Source organism: Pteropus alecto, unplaced genomic scaffold (assembly GCF_000325575.1).
Source record: "Pteropus alecto unplaced genomic scaffold, ASM32557v1 scaffold87, whole genome shotgun sequence".
Lineage (NCBI taxonomy): Eukaryota > Metazoa > Chordata > Mammalia > Chiroptera > Pteropodidae > Pteropus > Pteropus alecto.
Window position 1 is genome coordinate 10,093,287 of NW_006443225.1, and position 22,323 is coordinate 10,115,609.

Genomic DNA, 22,323 nt, shown 5'->3' on the forward strand with positions numbered 1-22,323 from the left:
CTTTTGTTAGGGCCTTTTTTTTTTTTTTTTTTTTGCCACAAGACATTATGTCTCTCAGTTGTGAGTTAATAATACTTACGACACTTTCTTTCAAAAAAATTAAAAGATGATCTCTATAGAAACATAATCCTCGCTTGCATTCCAACATTGCCTTCTGGAATCAGAGAGAAAGTTTTAGGCTTTTGGTTAATATCTGGGGAGTTGTGGCCAATCTCAGGTACACCTATTGTTATGGGGTAAACTGTGTGTCCCACCCCCCCCCAAAGATCTCATGAAGTACCTCAGTACCTCAGAATGTGGCTTTATTTGGAAATAGTCCTTACAGGTATAATTACTTAAGATGGGGTGGTCTCTAAGCCAATATGACTGGTGTCCTTATAAAAAAGAATGCCACATGAAAAGACAGAGACACACAAAGGAAGATGCCATGTAAAGATGGAGGTAGAGATCAGAATTGGCTGCCACAAGCCAAAGAATGCTTGGTGCCACCAGAAGCTGGGAAGAGGCTAGGAAAGATGCCCTCTGAGAGGCTCTGGAGGGAGCACGGCCCTGATGACACCTTGATTCTGACTTCCAGCCTCCAGAACTGGGAGACAATAAATTTCTGTTGTTTCAGTCCACTCAATCTGTGGCATTTTGTGACAGCAGCCCTGGGAGACTAATAAACCTATGGGGTGTGCCATGCTGGGTGAGTGCCGTTAAGGGTCATGTATGAGACACTGCTTATGCAGCAGGAAAATGGAGAAAAAAAGAAAAACTATTTTGTCAAAGGTGTATAGAAGTTTGGGGCTGCTGACTATGAAATTTTGTGAATGGCTAGATAGCTGAATAGTTCAACAACAAGTTTCCTAATGTTCACTGAAGTTCCTGATGTCTCACCCATGTAACCTATGTCTTGGTGAGGTTGTTTAAGATGGCATAAATGACCAGAATGACCAAAGCACTCTGGCAGTGACCAATGGCCTGAGCCAGGACTCTGCTTCCAGAAATTGCTCCCAGAAAATCAAGATTGGACCCCCGTAGGGCAAATGATCCTTGCCTTAGCTCTAGCTTAAGGATTCTAGTTGGAAGTATGGCATTGGGATTCTTGGCTGTCCCTATGTCGTGAGGACATGTCCTGGGCAGGGCAGATGTCAGGACAAAGCACAAGACTGACAGACTGGTTCTGCTTTGGGGTTAATGCTGGAAAGGCCCGTAGTGGACTGGTGCTGACTACTGTGCCTGGGCCCAGTGGACAGAGCTGTGATTGATCGACTCTCACTAGTGAATCTATAGAGGGTATGGAAAAGAGGAATGCATGAACCTCGGCCTGGATTTGCTGACCCTGGGCTAAGGTAGGCCTCCTATAGGCTAAAGTCAGTTGATAATGGTAGATTAAGAACTACCATTTCAAAACTGAATAATCCAGGATGTTTAGCAGTTTGTTTATCACTTAGATTTCAAGAGTCCTGGCTTAGGAAAGATTCACAACCCCACCAGTCACCTGGCGGCTTGTAGCAGTCAGAACCCTGGGGAAAAAGACTCTCTGAGTAATTGAGACGATTTTAAGAAAAGGACTCTTTGCAAAGTTGTGGGCAGGATTTAGAGAAAGCAATAAGGATGTGGCTTACTTTAGGCTAGTCAAAACAGGGAGCCATTGCTACACTTCTGTGGAAGGGACAGGGGAAGGGAGCAGTTACCGAAGCTGGGAGAGGTACTGGGACAGGGCCCTGACAGGAGCCGCACGTTCCCGAGAGGCTTGCAGGCAAACTGTAGGGGCCTGGTTAGAACCAAACCAGAGAAACAAATACCCAGCTTCACTCTCCTCCCTCCATCTCCTGCTCGTAACTCCCACTGGCCAAACCCAACCAGAAGCAGGATGGCAAGGGAGCACCTGGATGCAATCCACACAGTCAGTCTTTGGGACACAGAGCAGGATGGGCACAGGGATAGAGGGACTTCTCAGCACATGGGAAATAACCAGCACAGACATCTTTTAGTTAAGAACCTTGTGGTTACAAGTGACAAACCCTATCCTAACTAAAAACGAAAAAGATTTATTGGAAGTCTCAGTGGAAAGTACACGAGTTCATTTGAACCTCAGGAACACTTAGCTGGGGACTTAAGCACGGCCATCTTGGATTCTCATCTCTGCTTTTTCTCTGTTTCAGCTTTACTCTCTTAAACCAGTTTCATCTATGAGCAGCTTCTACCTTGTACCTTCAATGCCAAAGAGAGACTAAATCTCTTTGCCTACGTCCAGTGTGACAAATTTCAGGACTGGTTTGAGTCTTATACCACACCGACTGCTAACAAACTGGCTGTGCCCAGGGCTTTGGAGTGCTGGGACTGGTGAACCCCATGAGATTCACGTGTGTGGAGTAGAAGGAGGAAGAGCTCCCCAGGACAGGGTACCAACCCCAGAAAAAGGCAAGGGTCCTGGGCAGACAAAGAGAATAGGTGTCTACTGCAGGAAGAACGCGGAAGCAGAGATGAAGACAGAGAGACGAAGAGGGTGAAGGGGCATTCGGAACTATTTGCCACGAGAGGGGCTCAGGTTGAGACTGTGGAGAAAGGACAGGGCTGGGCTTTACCCAGAAGCTGTGACCTTTGCTCACATTATTCTCCTTCCCACTGCTGTGGCAGAGACCTTACTGACCAACTTCCAGGCAGACAAAAAGGGTGAAATTCTCGGCCTGTGTCTAACCCATGCCTGGCTTTCCCCTTCAATCGTCATTGCTCCCATGTAAATTGTGGTCCGAGAGTGCTAGTTCATTTGCCATTCCGCGGGAATGACCCACACTGCCACATCTGGCTGACTCCTTTCCGTGCATCTCTGTCTGTCGTGATGCTACTCATCATTCAAGACCCTGCTCAGATCTCACCATCTCCGTCAGAATGTCTTTGCCCCCATCTTCGCCCGTTCTGTTACTATCAGAGAGCGAGTTAAACATTGAGCAAGGCAGGCTTCTTTATCTGTGTCAGCCTCCCCCACCTAAAGGGAAGGGGTCACACCTTCTGTGAACACCCCACGCTCCCACGCCCAGACCCCCACATACACTTGAGTGTGGCACAGGGCCTGTGTATGTTCGAATTGTTGGAAGAACCGGACCAGCGGGAAGGAATGGGCATTTGACCCGTTTCGTGCCCTTCTCTCCCACTTTACATTCCTCCAGCTGCTCTTTCCTTCTTCCCGTTCCTTCTTTCTGCTCTTGCTTCTTCATTTGTTGGTTGTAAAAATGGTCACATTGGGATTGGAGTTTGGCTTTAAAAGTGCACATGTAAAACACAGAGTCCCAGACTGTCCCACGCTCGAACACATGACGAGTGTCGTGCAGCAAATGCAACCATGTTTCCTTTCAGAAACCGATGTGCCTCGTAAATGCCAGGGTTGAAATCTTTCAGAGAATGCTATTTTTAAAGAATGCTATTTTTAAAGAACATTTAGAAAAGTATTGATTATTACACCAAATTGGTCAAATGTGCAAAGGCATCAAACATCATCTGCCTATCCAAAGGGAGCGCTTGATCTGACCGCTGCAGCCATTGCTACATTATAACTCTTTTGTTCAGAGACATTTTACTTTGACATTGGTTTACACTTGACTGTTAGGAACCAGAAGTAAAACTGTTCATAGTGTTGAGGGTCAATGGGTTTCCCTTCTTTCCTTCTGGTGTTAATCACAGGTGTCTTTAAGTGTACATAGCCTTTCTAAGTGACCCTTTCAGTATCTATAGCTACTACTTTGTATACTAAAGTTCAACAGCTTGTGGGTTGGACGATTTGACTTGGTAACCCCCTAAGCACATTCTGGGGGGGGAAAAAAAACCCAAACCTTAACATCCCTGTAATGATATCTGCTGAAATACAAGTAAAAAAAAAAATCTTGAGTTTTATGTCTACTAGTTAATAGCACATTGGTGTCAGCCCATACTAATCAATTAAATAAAATGTGGCGTCTAGTCATGAAGTAAAGTCACCAAAATTTGTCAGGAGAGGACTTAAACCTTTCTATTACTTGTAGGCTGTCAGAAAATTATCACACCTCCCTCCTCTTTTCTCCAGCAAACTGAAGAAGGAGAAATGAAAATAGGAAGGAAGGGAGGGAGGGAGGGAGGGAGAAGAAATTGAAACATTTTCAACAATCAAGGAAATATTTAACAACTTCACAAGAATCGGTGCTGTTTTTCAGATGAAAACTTTTAATTTAGCCAAGTAAACTAGAAACTAACACTACTCTTCTTTTGGCTCGAAACCTCCATAATGACATTTTATTGAATCCACATTTCTATACTAATTACTCTAATTTTTTTAGAAATAAAACATAATAGCAGTACAACAGATGTGACGACATTCAAAGTGTTTAACTGTGACACATGATTGACCCAAGTTGCAAGGGAAGTTAGGAAAGAGGACATTTAGCATTTCCAGCTTCTATAGTAGAAGGTGGAAGAGGATAAAGTAAGTTAGAAATGATGGCCGAGTTAGCCAGCTAGGTAAAAGAAGGGCTTGGGCATAGATGACAAGGTGGAATGTACTAGGTATGTTGGAGGAAGGGCAAGGCCTATTTTGGTCTGAGCATGCCTGTTATTACAGAGCTGATGCTGTCTGAAACTCGAGTTGAGATAGGGTGATCTCCATTGCATGCAGTCATTCAGCATGAGGTTTAGAGGATTCGATTTTAAGAGGTAAAAAGAATAAATGTGTCCATCAAATTTTCTGTATAGAGTAGGATTATGTTTGTACTTAGAAAAAAATTATTAATAAGAAAAACTTCTGAACCCAGAAAATTAAAATATTCATTAAAACTTTTTGTTGAAGGGGATAGAATAAGGTAAATGAAATTGCCCTTATAATAAAATAGTTTTGTTAAGTCAGTGTGAGTATCTGGCCTTCTTTCCATCTTTTCAGAGTTTATCTATACACTAGGTTGCCATGGCAAACAAGAACCATGCAGTAGGACTTAAACACCTAATTTTATGAATGTCAGCTATCAGATTTCTTTTACATTGTGTTATATAAGCCCAGAGTCTAGTAGTCACATTCTACTTTGATTTATATTTTGAATGCTATTTTCATTTAATAGATAAGAATGGTTATGAATGTATATAAGGCATAATCATACATAGAGTTACATGATGTACTGTTTATGTGAAAGATGTAATATATATGTATCCATGTATGGGGAAGAAAGAGTAAGAGTGCCTATTTTAAAAATATGAATAAGGCAATAGAAAGATGATCCCAAAGAATAAGTAATAACAACAAAAAATCTTGATCATTCACATGTGAATTAAAATTAAAGTTTTCTGGATTTTCTTCTAGAAGAAGCAGACATGTAAAAAAAGTTCAGTTGATATCAGAGATTTAGTAAAACCGCTATTGTTTTGTGCTCTGGCACTTTCTACAATGATAATCCTTGTTATTCAGGGGCATCGGGGAGGAGAGAGGGCGCAGACATGAGCAACAACTGACAATGGCTGGCTAGGAGATTCACGGGGACCCAGAGGACACTGTGCTAGAAAGCAGTTGAGTCCAGTTCAGGTAGTCAGGATGTGGACAATTCAACTCAGCTAATATGTGTCAACTCAGACTGTTGTGAACAATGCAGTCAAACTCCTGCCTTCACCTTTTCAACTCATGGCCTGGACACAACAGAAAAATTGAGATCTTGTCCTTTGGGCCTTGACAAAAACGCTTGGAAATGCCCTGCGCCAAACCTTGAGTCCTACTGGCAGAGACAGGCTGTTTCAGCCCCTTTCTTGCTATGGATGCCTGCTGCCTTTTACACAGGTCTCTCCTAGCTGCCTGAAATGTTTGGCTAGGATTCCTGCCTTCCCGTGCCTTTGCCTGGGGAGTCTCAGATTCCATGACCCCAGGTTTCCTTGCCTTAACTCTTCTTTCTCCTCAGAGTCTGAGCTTGTCTGCCTGCAAGACCTTCCTGATTTTCTCTACCTTCTGGGCTTTACCTTCCCTCTCTGTACTCCCCCACCCCTCTTCCTAGTTAGAGTCCTAATCCTGGCCCCTACGTCTACCCATTTCATATCATGAAAATGAAGATCTCAAGGAATGCAAGTTCTTCAACCGTGCACACTTCGTCAAGGCTGAAATATGTCTGAGATGTTCACTGTTACTTGCCTAACTGCGCCCACACGTGCCTGACACAGTAGACATAAACAAAAGGACAAAAAATTAAAATAAGTTGATAATGTATTATTTACCCCAAGTAGGAAACAGACTTTTAGTAAGGATTGAAACAAAAAGATGTTTCTATTTAGCCACTTAATTATTAGAAAATTAAAAATGAAAAAGTTTATATATGCATGGTCAACTGGGATTTAAATTCTAAGTATCTCCCCGCTGGCCTCCTCAATGTCTCTCCAACACACTAGTAGCTTCTTACTGCAGGGCCTTTGTATTTGCTATTACCCTATGCCTGGAATATTCTTCTCTCATTTACGACATGGCTCCGGTGTTCTGGAACGTCGTCCTCTCGGTTTCCTGCGTGACTCTAGTATTCACTTTCTCCATGTCTCTGCTCAAATGTCACCACAGCATGAAGGCCTTTCCCTGATTCCCCATCTAAAAGAACACCACCTCATTACTCTCTTCGTCTTTTGCCTCGCTTAATTTTCTCCCCGCTGGACACATCGTGTATTTGAGGGTCCATTTTGGTCTCCTTCCACTAGACTTGTAAGCTCCACGAGGGAACACTTTTGTTTTCTTCACTACTGCATCCTTACTCCCCGGAATGGTGCCTGGTATGTGGCAGGGGCTCAGTAATTATTTCAATGAATGAATGATTGATGGTAGTAACTTAAATATGCACTTTTAAATCTGATGCTTAAAATGACATTCTTAATCAGTACTTTCGTTCAACTAAGTAGCCATTATTGTTGGCCCACATAAGAAATTATGAAAGAAAGTAGCCTATTGTATTTAATCTTATTGCATTTAACTACAGGCTAAGTTTATGTTTATAAACATTATGACATGGGGGTACATTTTCTTTATTTTCATTTACCATTTTGATCTTCATTAACTTATTCTAAAAAATGTTACTGATTATTCAGCAACATTTTATCTGCAGGTTAAATAAGACAGAACATCTGCCTCCTAGATGCATAAAATGAATCATAAATGTACATGACCAGGTCAGGTATAGCAAAAGCAGAGCTCTTCAAACACATTAAAATTTAATCTTTAAACGGATCTTCTAGTGGACTTCTGACAATCTGATAGTCAAAGCACATTGATGAACTAAAGTTTTTAAAGCCACCCACAACTCATTCATGAATGATTCTATTAAAAATAAATTTTCTCATATCTAATGGGAAGTCCTAAGCCAACATGTGGGCATTTGTTATGATATCATATATTAGACACCAGATCCTAATCCTTGGTTTTCCTGCTATGCTAAAGCACCCCAAAAGTATACATGCATTTGCCATTCATGGGAGGTTGATGGTTAAAATAGATATAAAGGATTATATTCAAAGATCAGGATAATCAAGGTGGGGGAGCGGGCAGGGCAGGACAGGAGAGGTGACAATGGTGACCCAGAATATCCAGAGAAATTGCGTGGATCATCTAACAGTGGCTAGGTCCACAGGTTTTTTTTTTAGGCTACCCAAGCAAGATTTAAACTTCATTCTTTAGTTATCGAAACATAGGGCAACATCTCTTGCTGCTCTTGCTCAGATAAGAACTGTTACTAAAGCTTCTACCCGAGGCATCTCCCTCTCTTACCAGAAGTTACATATAACAGATAAGAACCCCCGTCTGTAGTCAGAACCATCACCCTGGCCTCAGGAGAGTCACTCAACTTCTCCGAGCCTCAGCCTCAGTCTCCTCATCTGTTAAACAGAGATAATAATAACGTATGTCGTAGGTCGTTGTAAATAGTAAATGAGGTAATAGACATAAGTGCTAAGCTCAAGATTTGTGATGATTTAAGTACTCAATAAGTTAATATCAATGATTACTTCTTTCATATTCTTCCTGAACCTTCACTTTTCCTCTCTGCTCCATTTTTCTTTGCTTTGTTTTTTCCTCACCGTGGAGCCTAATTGTAATTCTTATTCGTAAATATTTATTGAGCGTCAAACAATTACTATTAAGCAATAGTTCAGAAGAGTCAACACTATACGAAGATTTACCAAGCAATTTTCAGAAGCAACTGGCTGGGAGAGACTGTGTACTTGGTCCCTGCCCACTGGGTACACAATCGCACAGCTATGCAATGTGGGTAGTTTCTCCCTAGCTTGGGGGAAACACTGCTATTGAACTGCTGATGATGGCTGGCCTCAGTGGAGAGTAAAGACCTGTCCTGTCTGGATTCTTAGGAAGCCTGTTCCCAGTTGGGAGCAAGAGGTTTCTGGGTAAATGCTTCCAGGGAAGGGGCTCATTCTCTGTCTCCTGAATGAGCCTGTCTTCTCTCCTTTGTTTATTAAAGGCAGAGGAAGCAACACTTTAATATTTTTCTTGGCTTATCTCCTATTTATCCTCAAGACCCAGCCCAGGTGCCACCTCTGGACAGTCTTCCTTCATCTCCATCCTACAAGGTGCCCCTCAAAGTGTTCCAATGGCCTCAGTGCCTTCGTCATTCAGTACATAACTGCTATGATTGGCCAACTATTCTGTAAGTGCCTTAAGAGAAGAGGCCAGATTTGTTTTTTTATTCTCTGTTTCTTTAACACATAGTACAGTACTTGATGCTTAGAAAGTGCTTAGAAAATGTTGGTGGAACAAATTAGTAAGAATCTCCATTACTTTCCTCCCTCAGTAGTCCATCTGTCAGTGAGCTGCTGACTGCTCTCCCCAAAATAGTTTATTAAAATGGTGTTGACAAAGTGTACACTTTCACCTGTCTCCTTGGATGTTGGAAAGATTAATGCCTATTTGGCAATGAAGGTTTTTTAAGGAGCCATAAGTTCCTTGCTTATTTTAAAATTCAATGACTCTGATCCATGGTCACGGCCACATCTCTGTGTTTTGCTTATAGAGAATGTAAGTGCCCCGAACTACTTAGGAAAGTGGTATAATTTTTTAAATGACTAGAAATGACCATATATTATGACACATTCTTATCAAATGAAATAAAAGAGAAATTCTGAAAGAGTGAGGGAAAAAAAGAAAAGAAAAAACCACACCATTGGTTTGATTTACATATTCTCTACCATCCAACAGGGGAGAACCAACTGTTTTTTCCCCCACAAAGAGTGTAGACCGCCAAACGTTTCTTTTTTCTTTCCTGAGATACTATGTCCAGACATCTCGTGCCACACTGCCACAGGCAGCAATTACAGAAGATGGGTAGGACGGAGATTCAGAAGTGGATCCAGAAGAGGATTCACTGGGTATCAGTGGCTGCTCACTTGGCTTCTGAGGAATCCACAGGGAGGTCCTTGCTGAGTATAGTAAATAGAGCTCTACTGTGTCCCTTAAATTTTCTTTAAAATAAACTCTTCTACCTACCTTTGCTTCAGGGTGCCCATTGATGGCTGGCCTTCCATGAATAACAACAGGTAGAGCTGAGGGATTCCAATTCTGACCTTTCCAACAATATCACTTCCTAGGATTTATCAAATAAATGTAGAAGAAAAGGCTTTAAAAGCTTGAATTTTTTAATTTTGTCTCCCCAATAATTTTTAATTAAAAAAAACTAAAAGAGCTTAAGTTTTCTGAGAAACTTCAAATATGAGCATAAAAATATGCAATGAAAACAGAACAATTGAAATGCTTCTTGCATCCCTTAGACACCTCCAAGAAAACGCCCTAAAAATGTCACCATAAGGAGACACAACATTATCACTATCAGCAAAGTTTATACATAAATGTCTAAAGTGTAAGAAGAGCTTTGACCAGCTAAGAAGTGGTGTGACCGTTGCGAAAAAAGGTATGGGCTTTGTAGGAACAGCCCAGGTTCACACCCTCGTCCCTCACTTAGCAGCTGTGTAACTTTGGGCAAATTATTTAATTTTCTGAAGCCATCTTTCCTATCTTTTGTTCGGATTCCTGACAACCTCACAATTTTATTGCTCATTCGTTCATGTAATTAATAAATGCTTATTTACTGAGCAATTACTAGAGACTAGACACCATGCTGGGTGCCAGAGATTCGACAATAAGATACAATGATTTCCCTCAAGGATTTCATTGTCTAGGACCAGAGACAGTTGAATAAATAAAATAATTGCAGAACATTGTGATAAATGCCTTGATACCTGTAAGCTCAAAGTAGTACAAAGGAGAAAGTAATCAGGTCCACTTGGGCCAATCGAGGAAGGTTTCTAAGAAGAGATGAAGTTTAAGTGCCATTTAATGTTTAACAGACAAGCACAGGTGGGGAATGGAAAGACACAAAAGACAAAAGGATGCTCAATGGCATGACATGAAAATTAGATATTTCAAGAGTTCAGGAAACATCAGAGGATCAGCATGTCAATATATTTAAGAAGTAGGGAAGAATTGGTGACCATCTGGATGAGAAGGCTTAGCAAAGGGAAGGATGACAACTAGGCTTCCATATTAAGTGACTCAGCTGAGGTTGATGTAGAAACATAAGAGAAATTTAATGTTTAGTGAGAAATATAAGAGAAAGAACATTAAGAAGGAGGGATGATAAAGAGATAAGTTTGGGATATGTTGAATGTGAGGGTTCCGTGAAACATCTAGATGAAATGTCTTGCAAGCAGTTCAACAGACAGGTCTGGAGCTCAGGAGAGAGAACTGACCTGGAGATTCTGGTTCAGAACCCAGAGCCTCATACATGAGACCAGAAGAGCGCTCGGATCTTTCCTCCCACTTAGGCTGGCCTCGAGGCAAAAGGGGAAGCCTCTGCTGCCAGAGTGGTATCCAAGGGGGAATCCACGGTGGTTCCATCTGGAGTCTTGGGGAAAAGAGTGGTATGCTTGGGAAACCCCGTGGTCCACCTTAGAGCAGAATCGTCATCAAAGAAAGCCCACCATAAACCGAAAAATACTACCAAAATTATTTGTTATTTTATATGTTTGCATTGCTTTACCATTTTGAATGAACACATAGACAATTAAAATACTTCTTAAGACCTCCTTCTCTTTCTCATTGATTTCTCTCTCCTCCAGCCCTCCACGTCCTGAAAAGCCTCCCCCAACTCCTAGCCCCACCATCTCCTGTCCTATCTCCCTCCCACTTCCTCCTTATTCTACATTATAAAATCTCCAAAGATGTGTCTGGCAAGGCAGGAAGAGGCTTCTCTAAAGGGTAGAGGAAGAGAAGAAATGAAACCTGCAAAGTCAGGATCCTTTTAGAAGCCCGGAGGATGGGAAAGGTTGGAAAGATTCATGCATTAATAATTTTGTTCTTGTTACAGTAGCTTCAAAAGCCTGGCCGATCATCTAAATAAGTCATGCATGCAAAGAGGGTTCTCAGAAAGTACCGATCTTCGTTCCAGGGAATAAGAGGGAGATAAAACAAGAGAAAAGTGTTCTAAGCAGTGAGTGAAAGGTGTTGCCTAGAGATGTTCTCTGGGCTGCAGGGAACTGCTGTAGCAACTTAGGTAGGTTCTAGTGATGTCTGACACGGGGAGAAAGGAGCCATTAAAGTCCTGGTAAGGCCTGGACATTATTGGAAGAAAGTACAGAGTAAGAAGAGAACAAGAGTAAAGACAGAGGCTTAGAAGCGGGTTGAAGGAGAAAGTCAGTGAAGGATCCTGATGAGAATCCGTCAGGAGGTGAAAGAGAACCAGGTGTGTGTGGATGTCCTGGAAATCAGGAAGCGTTTTTTCAAGAAGACAGCGTCAAATGCCCCATAATCATCAAGTCTGATAAGAAATGAAAAGTATCCATTGGATTTGGTAATTGGGAGATTACTGGAAATTTAGCAAAAGCATCTTTAGTGGTGGGAGCAAAAGGCAAATTGCAGTGTGTTCATAGAGAGCGAAAGCTGAGCAGCTGAAGACATGAGGACAACTGTCCTGAGAAGCCTGTCTGAGGAGAGGAGACAGAATAACAGCTAGAGGGGTTTGTCCCTCCTTCTCTTCTCTTCCTGCCCCTTCCTTTCCCTTCCCTTCCCGTCCCATCCCTTCCCTTCCCTTTCTTTCTTTTCCTCCTTCCCTCCTTCCTTTCTTCTCCTTCCCTCCCTTCCTCCCTCCTCCACTCCCTTCTTTCCTTCCTTCTTTCTAAGCAACACTTGTACCTCTTTAAAGGCTGTTGGATAGGATCCTATAGAAAAAAGTCTAAAATTCAAGAAAGGAAATAACAGAGAATTTTTGGGCAGAGGAGGATAAATGGAGGGACTTACCTGGAATAAGAGAAAGAATATCCTTTTTTTTTTTTTTTCTGAGAGGGGAGGAAAGTAAGGAACATGGCTGATACAGGAAGGTTTTAGTAGGAAAGCAAGAGGTGGTCAATCAGGAAGTTGTAGGAGTTTCTGTCTGCTAGCCTTCAAGTTATGTGCAAGGGAGTTGGCAAGATCATATGCTGAGAGTATGGCAGAGAGGCAGAAATTGAGTAGGAGGACATAGGGAGATCTTTGGAATAGTGATAGCAGAGAATGGGGGAGGGTAATAAAATAAATGGCACAAAGGGCTCATGTGGGTAGGACCACATGTTGAAGACACCTAGTATATTTGAGACTCATAGTATACTTTTCCCCTAGCTGCACCTAGATGAGGTAAAGAGATCCTATCAGATGAATTCAGGGATGGAAGGGTGAGGCGAGCGAGGCATTCAATAAATATCTACTTCCCAATTAGGAAGTACAGGTTGGTAGTACAGAAAAACATGCAGTTATGACTTTCCAATGAGAAGAAATGTTTTCATTTGAAGTTAATGTCAAGGCCATGAATATCTTCTAAAATTGTTGGTTTCTGGTATGGGCATAAAAGATAAACTGAAAAATATCAGGTGGTACCACTTGGTTATTGGTTGTGATTGCCCTTATCTCAAGAACATAGCAGGGGTAATCAACTCCATTTTTGCCTTACCCAAGTTAAGGAAGACAAAGAATTCCTACATATCAAATCCTCTTGTCCTTGCAGACAACCTTCAATGTTCTTGGAAGTAGTAGGAAGTGACATTTGGGAACATGCTCACAAAGTGTCAACACACAAGATCATTTCTTACATTTACTGCATGAAAGCAGAAACACTTCTTTCTTAGAAAAGAGATCTGAATTCTGATGAGGGAGAAGTAAATTTTAAAAAGCAAGAGCCAGAATCAGCCAATTTGTCCTCTTTTATCTGGCTAAGAAAGTAAACCAATCTTCCAGCAGACAGGAGTCAAAGCAGGAAAGGGAAATGGGGTGAATCAGAAAGAACACCCAAGGATTCACGGAGAAAGTTACAGCTTTGCTACTCCTTGAAATTGCAATATTTATGTAATATTTCAGAAAGAAACCCATACCTGAGCCAGGACCCATCCTGTGATATTAATTTTGGTATGAACTGGGAGCACAATTCACACGTGTGTGATTGTGATTATGAGTGTGATGTACTGTAAAGGGGAAGGAAAGGAAACTAACGTTTGTTGGCTCTTCTTAGGTGCTAATAACTCACTTTTTCTCATTTAATTCACATATCAACTCTGTGCCACAGATGCGATTTTCTGTATTTCAAAAGGGGAAGACTCTGGGGCTCAGAGCAGTATGAGAAATCATTCAAGTTTGCACACAGAGACTACAAACTGCATGACTCAGATACAGACCAGGGAGACAGGTAGCATGGGCCTGGGGTCCCGGCTTTGCAGCCCTGTGACTTGGGGAACTAGTTAAGCATAACAGTACCTGGGATGGTCAGTTTAGTGTGTAAGTGTCTAGACTACAGTTCTCCATATATTCAATCAGATGCCATTCTAGGTGTTGCTGTGAAGGTGTTTTGCAGATGTGATGACAATCTATAATCAGTAGACTTTAGGTGAGTTGACTGGATAATCTGGGTAGGCCTGATTCAACCAGTTGAAAGGGCTTAAAAGTAGGGCCGAGGCTTCCCTGAAGAAGCAGTTCTACCTGTGGACGGCAGCTTCGCTCTGTGTTCTGCATCTCAGCCTACCCTTCCCTACAGATTTTGGTCTTTGCTAATAAGCCCCCACAATAAATAGCAACGCATCTCTTAATATTATGTCTCCTACTTATTCTGTTTCCCAGATCAGAAGGGTTGTGAAGATTAAATGAAGTAGAGTATTACCATATGGAAAGCACCTGACACAATGCCAGGAACAATAAAGAGGGTTTGAAAAATGATTTATGATGACTTGGCAAACACAAAGTTGAGTCTACATCTAGTTGACTCCCAATGTGACCCTGGTTAAGTCATAACCCCTAAAAGCCCTGGTTTCTTTTATATGAAATTAAGAGGCTGTGTACCAAATGATGTTTGTATAAACTCTTCCAGTTCTGATGTTCTCTGGGTCAGTTTTGACCCAATTTATTAGATTTTTATTTGGCTTGGTCTACTTCCTCCAGCTACCAGATAAGATCTATTTCATTACTGGTACGTTCAAGGCTGTCCCTACACAAATGGCTCCATAATGACTGGGTGAGAATGCAAACTAAGTTTAATATTAACCTGAGCAAAGTGTTCCTTTTATTTTTGTCAGTAGTTATAGAGCTTCTGCTCTACCCCAAAATACAGGCCGTGGGGGATATAAAAAAAAGCATTAAATCTGGTTCCCACCCTCAAGGAGCATAGGGAGGTATCTAAAAATCAGATACTACTATGAAAGACAATATATTTAAGTCTAAGTACTACAGAAGTTGACCAAAAGGAGACAATAAGAACATTCTGAGCTGGAATAATCAGAAAGGCTTAATAAAAGAGGCAGGGTTTCCACAGATGCGATATCTATGTAAGAGATGAGAATGAAGCTAAATCTACTCTTGCTGTGTGTCATGTATTCCAAAAGTGAATGGGTGAGATTTGGGGAGCTAATTACATTGCTGCTTGCCTTTGTTGGCACTGATAACGGAGGAGTAGATGCTTCATAATTCCAGGCTTTCTCTCCTATTCTCCCTGGCATGTTCTGTGCAAGGATGAATGGACAGAAGGTGCACTACACTGCATGCACTTACACATGCACGCCTGCAGACACCATGATGATCCCCAGCCTCCATGTATCTGGGAACCCCTCACAGGAGCTTAAGTCCCATTAAGGTGGGGGTCTCTGCTTCTCTTGTCCACTGCATAAATATTTAAGAAATAAATCCAAGAAATCCTCTCTCTCCAGAACATGGGAGACATAAAGGGGACGTTTCTCTATTTGAAACTTTCAATGACATTAAAACCTTAAAAATGATGATTCTTATACGTTGGAAATTCTTTGATTTGCAATGTCAGCCCAATCTGACCCCTACTCCCTGCAAAATGTTGCTTAAGATTTACTGGCAGGGCTTCTTGACCAAAGCGCCATCGACAGAACTACTGCCAAAAACTTGCTGGAGCTGAACAAAAAAACCAGTAGGTGTGGGTAGAAGAAAAGTTATGCTTGAATGGCAAGCAAACATCAGAAGCATTAATTTTACAAGCTCACATTTGAAATCAGATAAAGGCAGCTTGACTTTTTAAAGGCAATATTCATTTCTATCAGTTTAGTAAACAGCTCTTAGCAACATTGATAGTCATCTGCAATGGGCAGAAACAAAGAAGCCTTATTAACAGTTAAATTTAAATTGTTCGCTAATCTTACTTTAGTTTATTACCTCTTTCATAATGATCTTTTTCTAAACGAGTCTAAAAAAATATTTGGTGATGTGTGTAAACAAGCCAGAAATTCTCAAGACTGTGGTCTAATGAAAGCAAATAAACAGGGTTTATAAAATAATTCAGTACACTGAAAGGGGCAGTGTTTGGGGTGTAAATATAGATTTCTACAAACAAGAAGTTAATAATCATAAGTCAACATTCATAAGGATCACTATAAAGACCGGAAGTGGAAAAATATCCTCTAGATTCAGAAACATCTCAGTCAATTGTAAAATAATTCTGTCTATGGATTAACATTTATATTCCAAGAAATTTTTGCAACTGTTTATTGAGATCCGAATATATGTCATGAATAATTCTCGAAACATATTGTGCTCAATTAATGCAATCAGCTATTACATATTTACCAAAGACTGGACTCTGAATAGTCTGGGTAATGTACTGTACATGTGCTGTTTTTGCCCATCCAGCCTCTATGTACTCACCCTTGCTCTGTTAATGACACCTGAATTTTCCCTTGAGGAGCCACTGTTCCCAACTCTACACTATGTGTTTCTATGGGGCTAACCCCACCCTCCTAGCTCCAAGGGTATTCGGTGGTCATGACTTCCTCAGCTGTCCTTTGGCCACAGTGATTAATTCAGAGATGGTATGGTGATATAAGCCAGGCCAACGAGACTAAATTCTGGGTTTTTGTTGGAAAAACCTAGCTAAGAGAAGCTCTCTTCCCACAGGTTACCAAGCTGTAAGAGTGATGAGCTGAGACTCTGCTTAGAAAGACCCCAACACAGAAGATGGTGAGTGAGACCAAATCTTGACAGTGGTTCTCGGTATATTCAACTTGCCCCCAGATCTTCTCTCTCTTCCTTGTTACTAGCTGACTAAATGGACTCTATCAACCTGTCGTCTCCTCTGGCTTCCGGGTGGGAGTACTAACTAATGTGGTCAGTCACATAAGATAATTTATTTTCCAGTCCCTTTCTGTTGGGTCTCCTCAGGCTGATTGTCTCTTTACTAAAGGTTATAGCTCCTGTCAGGGGACCCTTGCCATACAACTCTCTGTCTTCGGGTTCCAGTAACCACTCTTGCTTTGCTCCTTCTTGTCTAGAGATGATAACAATGTCCCACAATTACCTGCTGTGTTACTTCAATATGCCTTGTAATCTTCCTAAACTCTGCCCTCATCATTGTAAGTAGTCCTTTTGTAAACAAAAACAAAAACAAAAACAAAACAAAAAAACAAAAAAACAAACAAAAAACAAAAAAAAAAACCCAACAGTTATATGGAGCCATCTATTTTCTGCCAGACCCTGACAGATAAAATGACCTTATTTGAGTTCTGGACTCTGACATGTCTAAAGATAGTGATACTCCTGACTTTTCAGTTATTTAAACCAACAAATTCCCTTTTTTCCTAAAGGCCATTTGAATTAGGTATTCTGCCACTTATAACAGAGAGTCCCTAATACAGTTTGTTAGGCTCTTTTGATTGCATAGACTCACACAAGTCACTTAAAAAAAAGAGAGTAACCCCCAATACCTCAAATGTGATTGTATTTGGAGATAGGGTCTTTAAAGAGACAATTAAAATGAGGTTATTAGCATGGGGCCTAATCCAATCTGACTAGCATCCTTATAAAAAGAGGAGATTAGGACACAGACACGCACAGAGGGAAGACACTGTGAGGACACAGGGAGAGATGGCCATCTATGAGCCAAGGAGAAACCAATTCTGCCAACACCTTGATATCAGACTTCTAGCCTCCAGAACTGTGAGAAAATAAATTTCTGTTGTTAAGCCACTTAGTCTGCAGTACATTGTTATAGGATCCCCCAGAAAACTAATACAGGTACCTATAAACTAGAACTGGGAAAGACACTTCTAGAAGCCAATGACTGTCTCCAGCAATGTGAGCCAGCATGGGCTCTTAGCTTTGGCATCTGTATCTCTCTGTAAATTAGTTCTATTTACCTTTATTACTCACTGGCCAATCTTTCCATATTTCCCAATCCAAAATAACTGGCTTGGCTAACTACCATTGATACCATTGGGGTGACACCTTTGCACTAATCCACCTCATGGGTTTCTGGCCAGCAAAGGATAAACTGCCATTGGATCATATGCCCTCATCTGATTCCTCCAGTGGCTGCCATGTGCAGGAAAAATTACATGCTGGCTTCCTGCATGGAAAGTGGTAGGAGGGTCAGTTTCAGGGAGAAAGAGGTGGTGAATACAGCTGGTATTTGACAAGTCCAGCATCTGGTCTCCTGGGCCAATAGTGTTAATAATTATATGAAAACATCAACGGTAACACATACTGCTCAGATTTGGCTTCAATTGTTAGTATAGTAGCCAATTCCTCATTTCAGTTACTCATAAGGCCTACTTTCTTGGCCTTGAGTTTTATGAGATAGCCCAGAATCTTACAATAACTACACTGTTTTGCTTGAGTAAATTTGATGTGTTTGTTACTTGAAAACAACAACAACAACAACAAAAACACCTTGATTAAAATCATTTCAAAAGAGAGCAGTGATTTTGTCCAAGAAAGAGGGATCTGTTCATGAGTACACGTGACTTTTCATGGTATTCCTGGCAGCGCCACCAACTTTGTGACCATGCCGGGGTCCCTGCGGCTCTGCCCGTACATGAGAAACAGGAGGAGTGCTGAAGGGGTCCACCTCCCCAGACCGTCGCCAGAGGATCTTAAGGAGGTACCTCCTGAGGTCGTCCACTCCTACCTCAGACAGGAATTGTTTTCTTACAGTTTCTGAAACCCTAGAAAAGAGAATTATTTCAAATTTCCTAAGTGTTAAATTTTTTTTTCCCTTCTCCATTGACTTTCCAGCAGCTCTTTCTTTACTTCCTGATCCCACAGAGACAGGATCAAGTGGGTGCAGGACTTAAGTTCCACAATTTGTGGAGCTAATGTCATGTGTCCGGCCATTTGATTACATTTCTGTCAGTGGTCATGTCTCCCTTTGGGGAGGTCAGGGGTGATGTGGGAGGTGTCAGCTGGAGGTGGGGGCAAGCTTGTGGGGCTAGGCTTTCGGGCCTACTCTGCTGCCCAGTAGTCCTGTCCAGCAGGATGGCCAGGGCCATTTCGCTTGTGTCCAGGGGCCTGGAGGTGTGGAAGTCTGAATGGGTACAGGAAGCTTGACCCTCTACTAAAGCTGAATATTTTGGAGGAAAAAGGGGCATGCATGGAAAAGCACCTTTTAGTTACTAAAGGCAAAATGTGAAAACATTGAAAGATTTAAGTAAAGAGAGCCACAAGATCACATTTTCACCCTAGAAAGCTCACTCTAGATCATTCTGAATGGAGAGAGTGGTTTAGAGGTGGGCAGGCTGGAGGTAGAGCCATGCTCGAAGGTTGGTGCAGGAAGCCAAGCTAGAGATGACGGACTGGATGAACTAGAGCCAGTGGGGAGGAGGAAAGGAGGACACCAAGAAAAATGTAGAGACTGGAAGTGTGGCTAGGACCTGTTGTCCGATACCCCAGGAGGAGCGGCTGCGAAGGTACATCTAGGGTGCTAGGACCTTTGACTTTGACGGTGAGGAATGGGATGGGACGGTCAGGACCATGCCAGAGCAACTCTGCCTTCAGTTCCCCTCTTGCCCAAGGTCAGAAAAGAATGTGGAGACGTATCAGGACATTGTAAATTCTTTAAAAGGCAAAAGGATCTCCCCCTTAGAAAAGGCTGGTAAAAGAGAACTGTCATCTGTGGCAGAGATAGCAGGGCCGGAAAGAAGAATCTCTGCGTCATTTGGAACTGAACAGAGCTAGCGAAAAGTAAGACAGCGGCCCTTAGGGAGCGCTGAGGAGCATCCAGTAGCGATGCTCAGGAGTCTGCACTCCCCTCAGAAATTAAGTATTGGCAGTGTGTTCCCAGCTGGTCTTTTATGGAAAGGAGCTATTTAAGGGAGATGAAATAAAGGATTAGAATTTTCAGTAGCAGCATATTAAAAAAAATGTTTTCCCTAAATATATTTACATCCCTCCCTTTTCTGCTCCCCTTCATTTTAGTGACCACCTGAATGACAAATAATTAAAGCCAGACCTTTGTCTGGTGAGGTAGATTGTATTGTCACGTAAGTATCTGCTCTCTTTCCTTCCTCCGTTGACTAGGTCTGATTGTGTGACAAGCTTTGGCCAATAAAATGTGAGCAGTAGCTTAAAACAGGCTTGTGTGATTTGGCTTGGCCTTTTGCATTGCTGCCCTCTGCCATGAAAAGCGCCCTGGGTGCTGACTGAGAGCAGAGAAGCAAATCTGAACTACCTGCAGGCTGGAGCAGAGCCATTGCAGGCAACCTCAGACCCGTGATCTAATAGCAAATATTTGATAAAACTGTCACCTGTGATAACTTGAAGTCAAAAAATATACCTTATGAACATGTGGTTTTGGTGAAGAGATTTCAACACAGACTATTATCAGCATAAGTTGGCTGCTGCCTTCGTTAAGGTCTTTCAAGAAAGAATTGGCCTAAATGGAGATCCCCCAGCCACCCCCCAAAAGATTGGCCTGCTTGCAGGCAGAGATGAAAGAATAAAGAGTGACTCCAGAAATTCTAAGACTTGCAAATTTGAAAAATAGAACTGTTTCTCATCTCCAAATAGAAAAAGAAAATTTTGAGAAATGCTTAAGGCTGCAAAGGCTGGTTAAGATGCTAAATAAGATCCAGTCTCATGACCAAGATCAAATAAAAATCACCATCATACTCTTTTGTAAACCTTTGGATAGATTAAGGTGGCACCCAGTATATTTTTTAATCTGGACAAAATGGCTCACAGGAAAAAGAGAAGGACTAGGTTCCACAAAGACTGATAAGCCCAAACTATTTGTAATTAAGTTTAGAGAGAGGGAGGCATGACTTGAAAATTATTGTGGATACAGCTCTCATCTCACGTAGCTAATTGAATCACACAAAAAAATTTTAAATAGTTTTTGAGAGAAATTTAAATTCCAAAGCACCTTGGTCTGGATTAAAAGAGGCCGTGACTTTTTTTTCTAAATGAGATTGTGACTGTTTGAGCCATAAAAAAAGATCTTAAGATAATAATAATGTATCAGTATTAGTTCATTACTTGTGACAAATGTACCATACTGATGTAAGATGTTAATAATAGGAGAAACTAGATATTGGGTGTATGGGAAAACTCTGTACTATCTTAGCAACTTTTGTGAAAATGTAAAAGTATTCTCAATTAAAATTTTATTAAAAAAGAAAACCTTAGGGTCCCAATATTCTGCAGGCAGATAGTGGGATGAAGAAGCTGCACAGCTTCCAGGAAGAGCATATTCTCCTTTGGATGTGGCCAAGAAGGATCATGGAAAATTATCTCTCAGAAGGTGGAGCCAAGAGTCATAACAACAGTGGTAAGGAAAGCTATTCCCAAGGAACGGAACTGGAGTCAAATCAAGGAACATTCCCTACCTCCAGCTTGAGGACTTGGCAATAGTTGAGCCCAGGAAGATTTCAGAATTGCTGCAGACCAGTGACTGCTTCCCCTTCTGCAATAGACTGTTTATTTTTATTATCCTGTCTTTGATCTATTATGGTATGTTGAGTGGGGGTACCATTCAGCAAATACTCTCTGTCTTCCTTTCCTCACCTATATGGAGAGTGTCCTACCCTCTCCATTGCTGTTGGGGCTAGCCATATGAGTTATTTTGGCCAATGAATGTGAGCAGAAGCTTTGAATGTGCTTGCACTATTTGACTTGACTTATCAGTCTTTTGTGTTCCCACACTCTACATTAAGAAAAGTTTGGCCTACGAGCCACTGTTCTTTCAACCTGAGTCCCAGAATGAAAGACTCATGGAACATACCTGAACCTGACCCACAGCTAAGAACAAGGCTGCCACAGCCATCCAGTCAACTCACAGGCAAGATGTAAATGTTCTGTTATTAAGAACCACTGAGAATTTTTGGTACACACAGCAAAAGCTGATTAATACACCTGACAAAGGTTTCCAAGGAACTGAGGAATGGCTCTAGATGGGACTTCAGCTTAATAAAGATGAGGGAGTGGGGGAAGGAGAAAGTTGTAGGGCCTCTCCAGATAATGATAAGCTCTACCTCTAAAATCAGTTTAGAGTACTCTAAACATCACATCCGCAAGAGATACTAGAAATGTTCTAGATGACTAGAGTCCAAAATGTTATATCAAATTTTAATTGTTAGTGATATAACTAAAACCCAGACAATAATTATAGTCTCAAACAAAGTCCTATAATAAACCCCTTGGGAATGAGACTGAGATGTAGAATGCTAATGAATATTAGAACTTCTTAGATCATTTTTATGTAGAATACATAAGTCTTAATGATATGATCTCAATTGTGTTTTTTCAGATAAGTATCTTGAAGGAAATTATTAAAACAGACATCTGATACAAAAATTGCTTCTATATTTATAGGACAAGATTTAAAAAAATCACTTGTTCATTTTTGAGCCATAAGTTTGCACCTTAAGATCAACATAGGTAAAATAAAAACTCTTTTATAGCAAAATTATTTGAGTCTGCCAACAATGGCTTAATTAATAATAATACTGATATTTATTTTGCTCCGATACAAACTTTATATATTTAATTTCATGCCAAGCAAGACTTGATAAAATAAAATACCGACATAATCAAATAATTCAGACTTATCCACT

The 22,323-nt window shown here is 41.2% G+C and overlaps 1 protein-coding gene across 5 annotated transcripts in view; it reads left to right on the top strand.

Annotated features, from left to right (window-relative positions):
* Window positions 1–22,323, top strand: part of DNAJC5B (DnaJ heat shock protein family (Hsp40) member C5 beta) — a 156,574-nt gene that overhangs the window by 45,231 nt on the left and 89,020 nt on the right. For all 5 annotated transcript variants that reach the window (XM_025041204.1, XM_025041202.1, XM_025041201.1 and 2 more), the window contains one exon: window positions 16,394–16,456. Coding sequence is in view for 3 of the 5 variants with exons in the window: in XM_025041202.1 (XP_024896970.1) it covers window positions 16,454–16,456 (3 nt within the window). In the remaining 2 variants the exon portion in view is untranslated. The remainder of the gene's footprint in view (window positions 1–16,393; window positions 16,457–22,323) is intronic.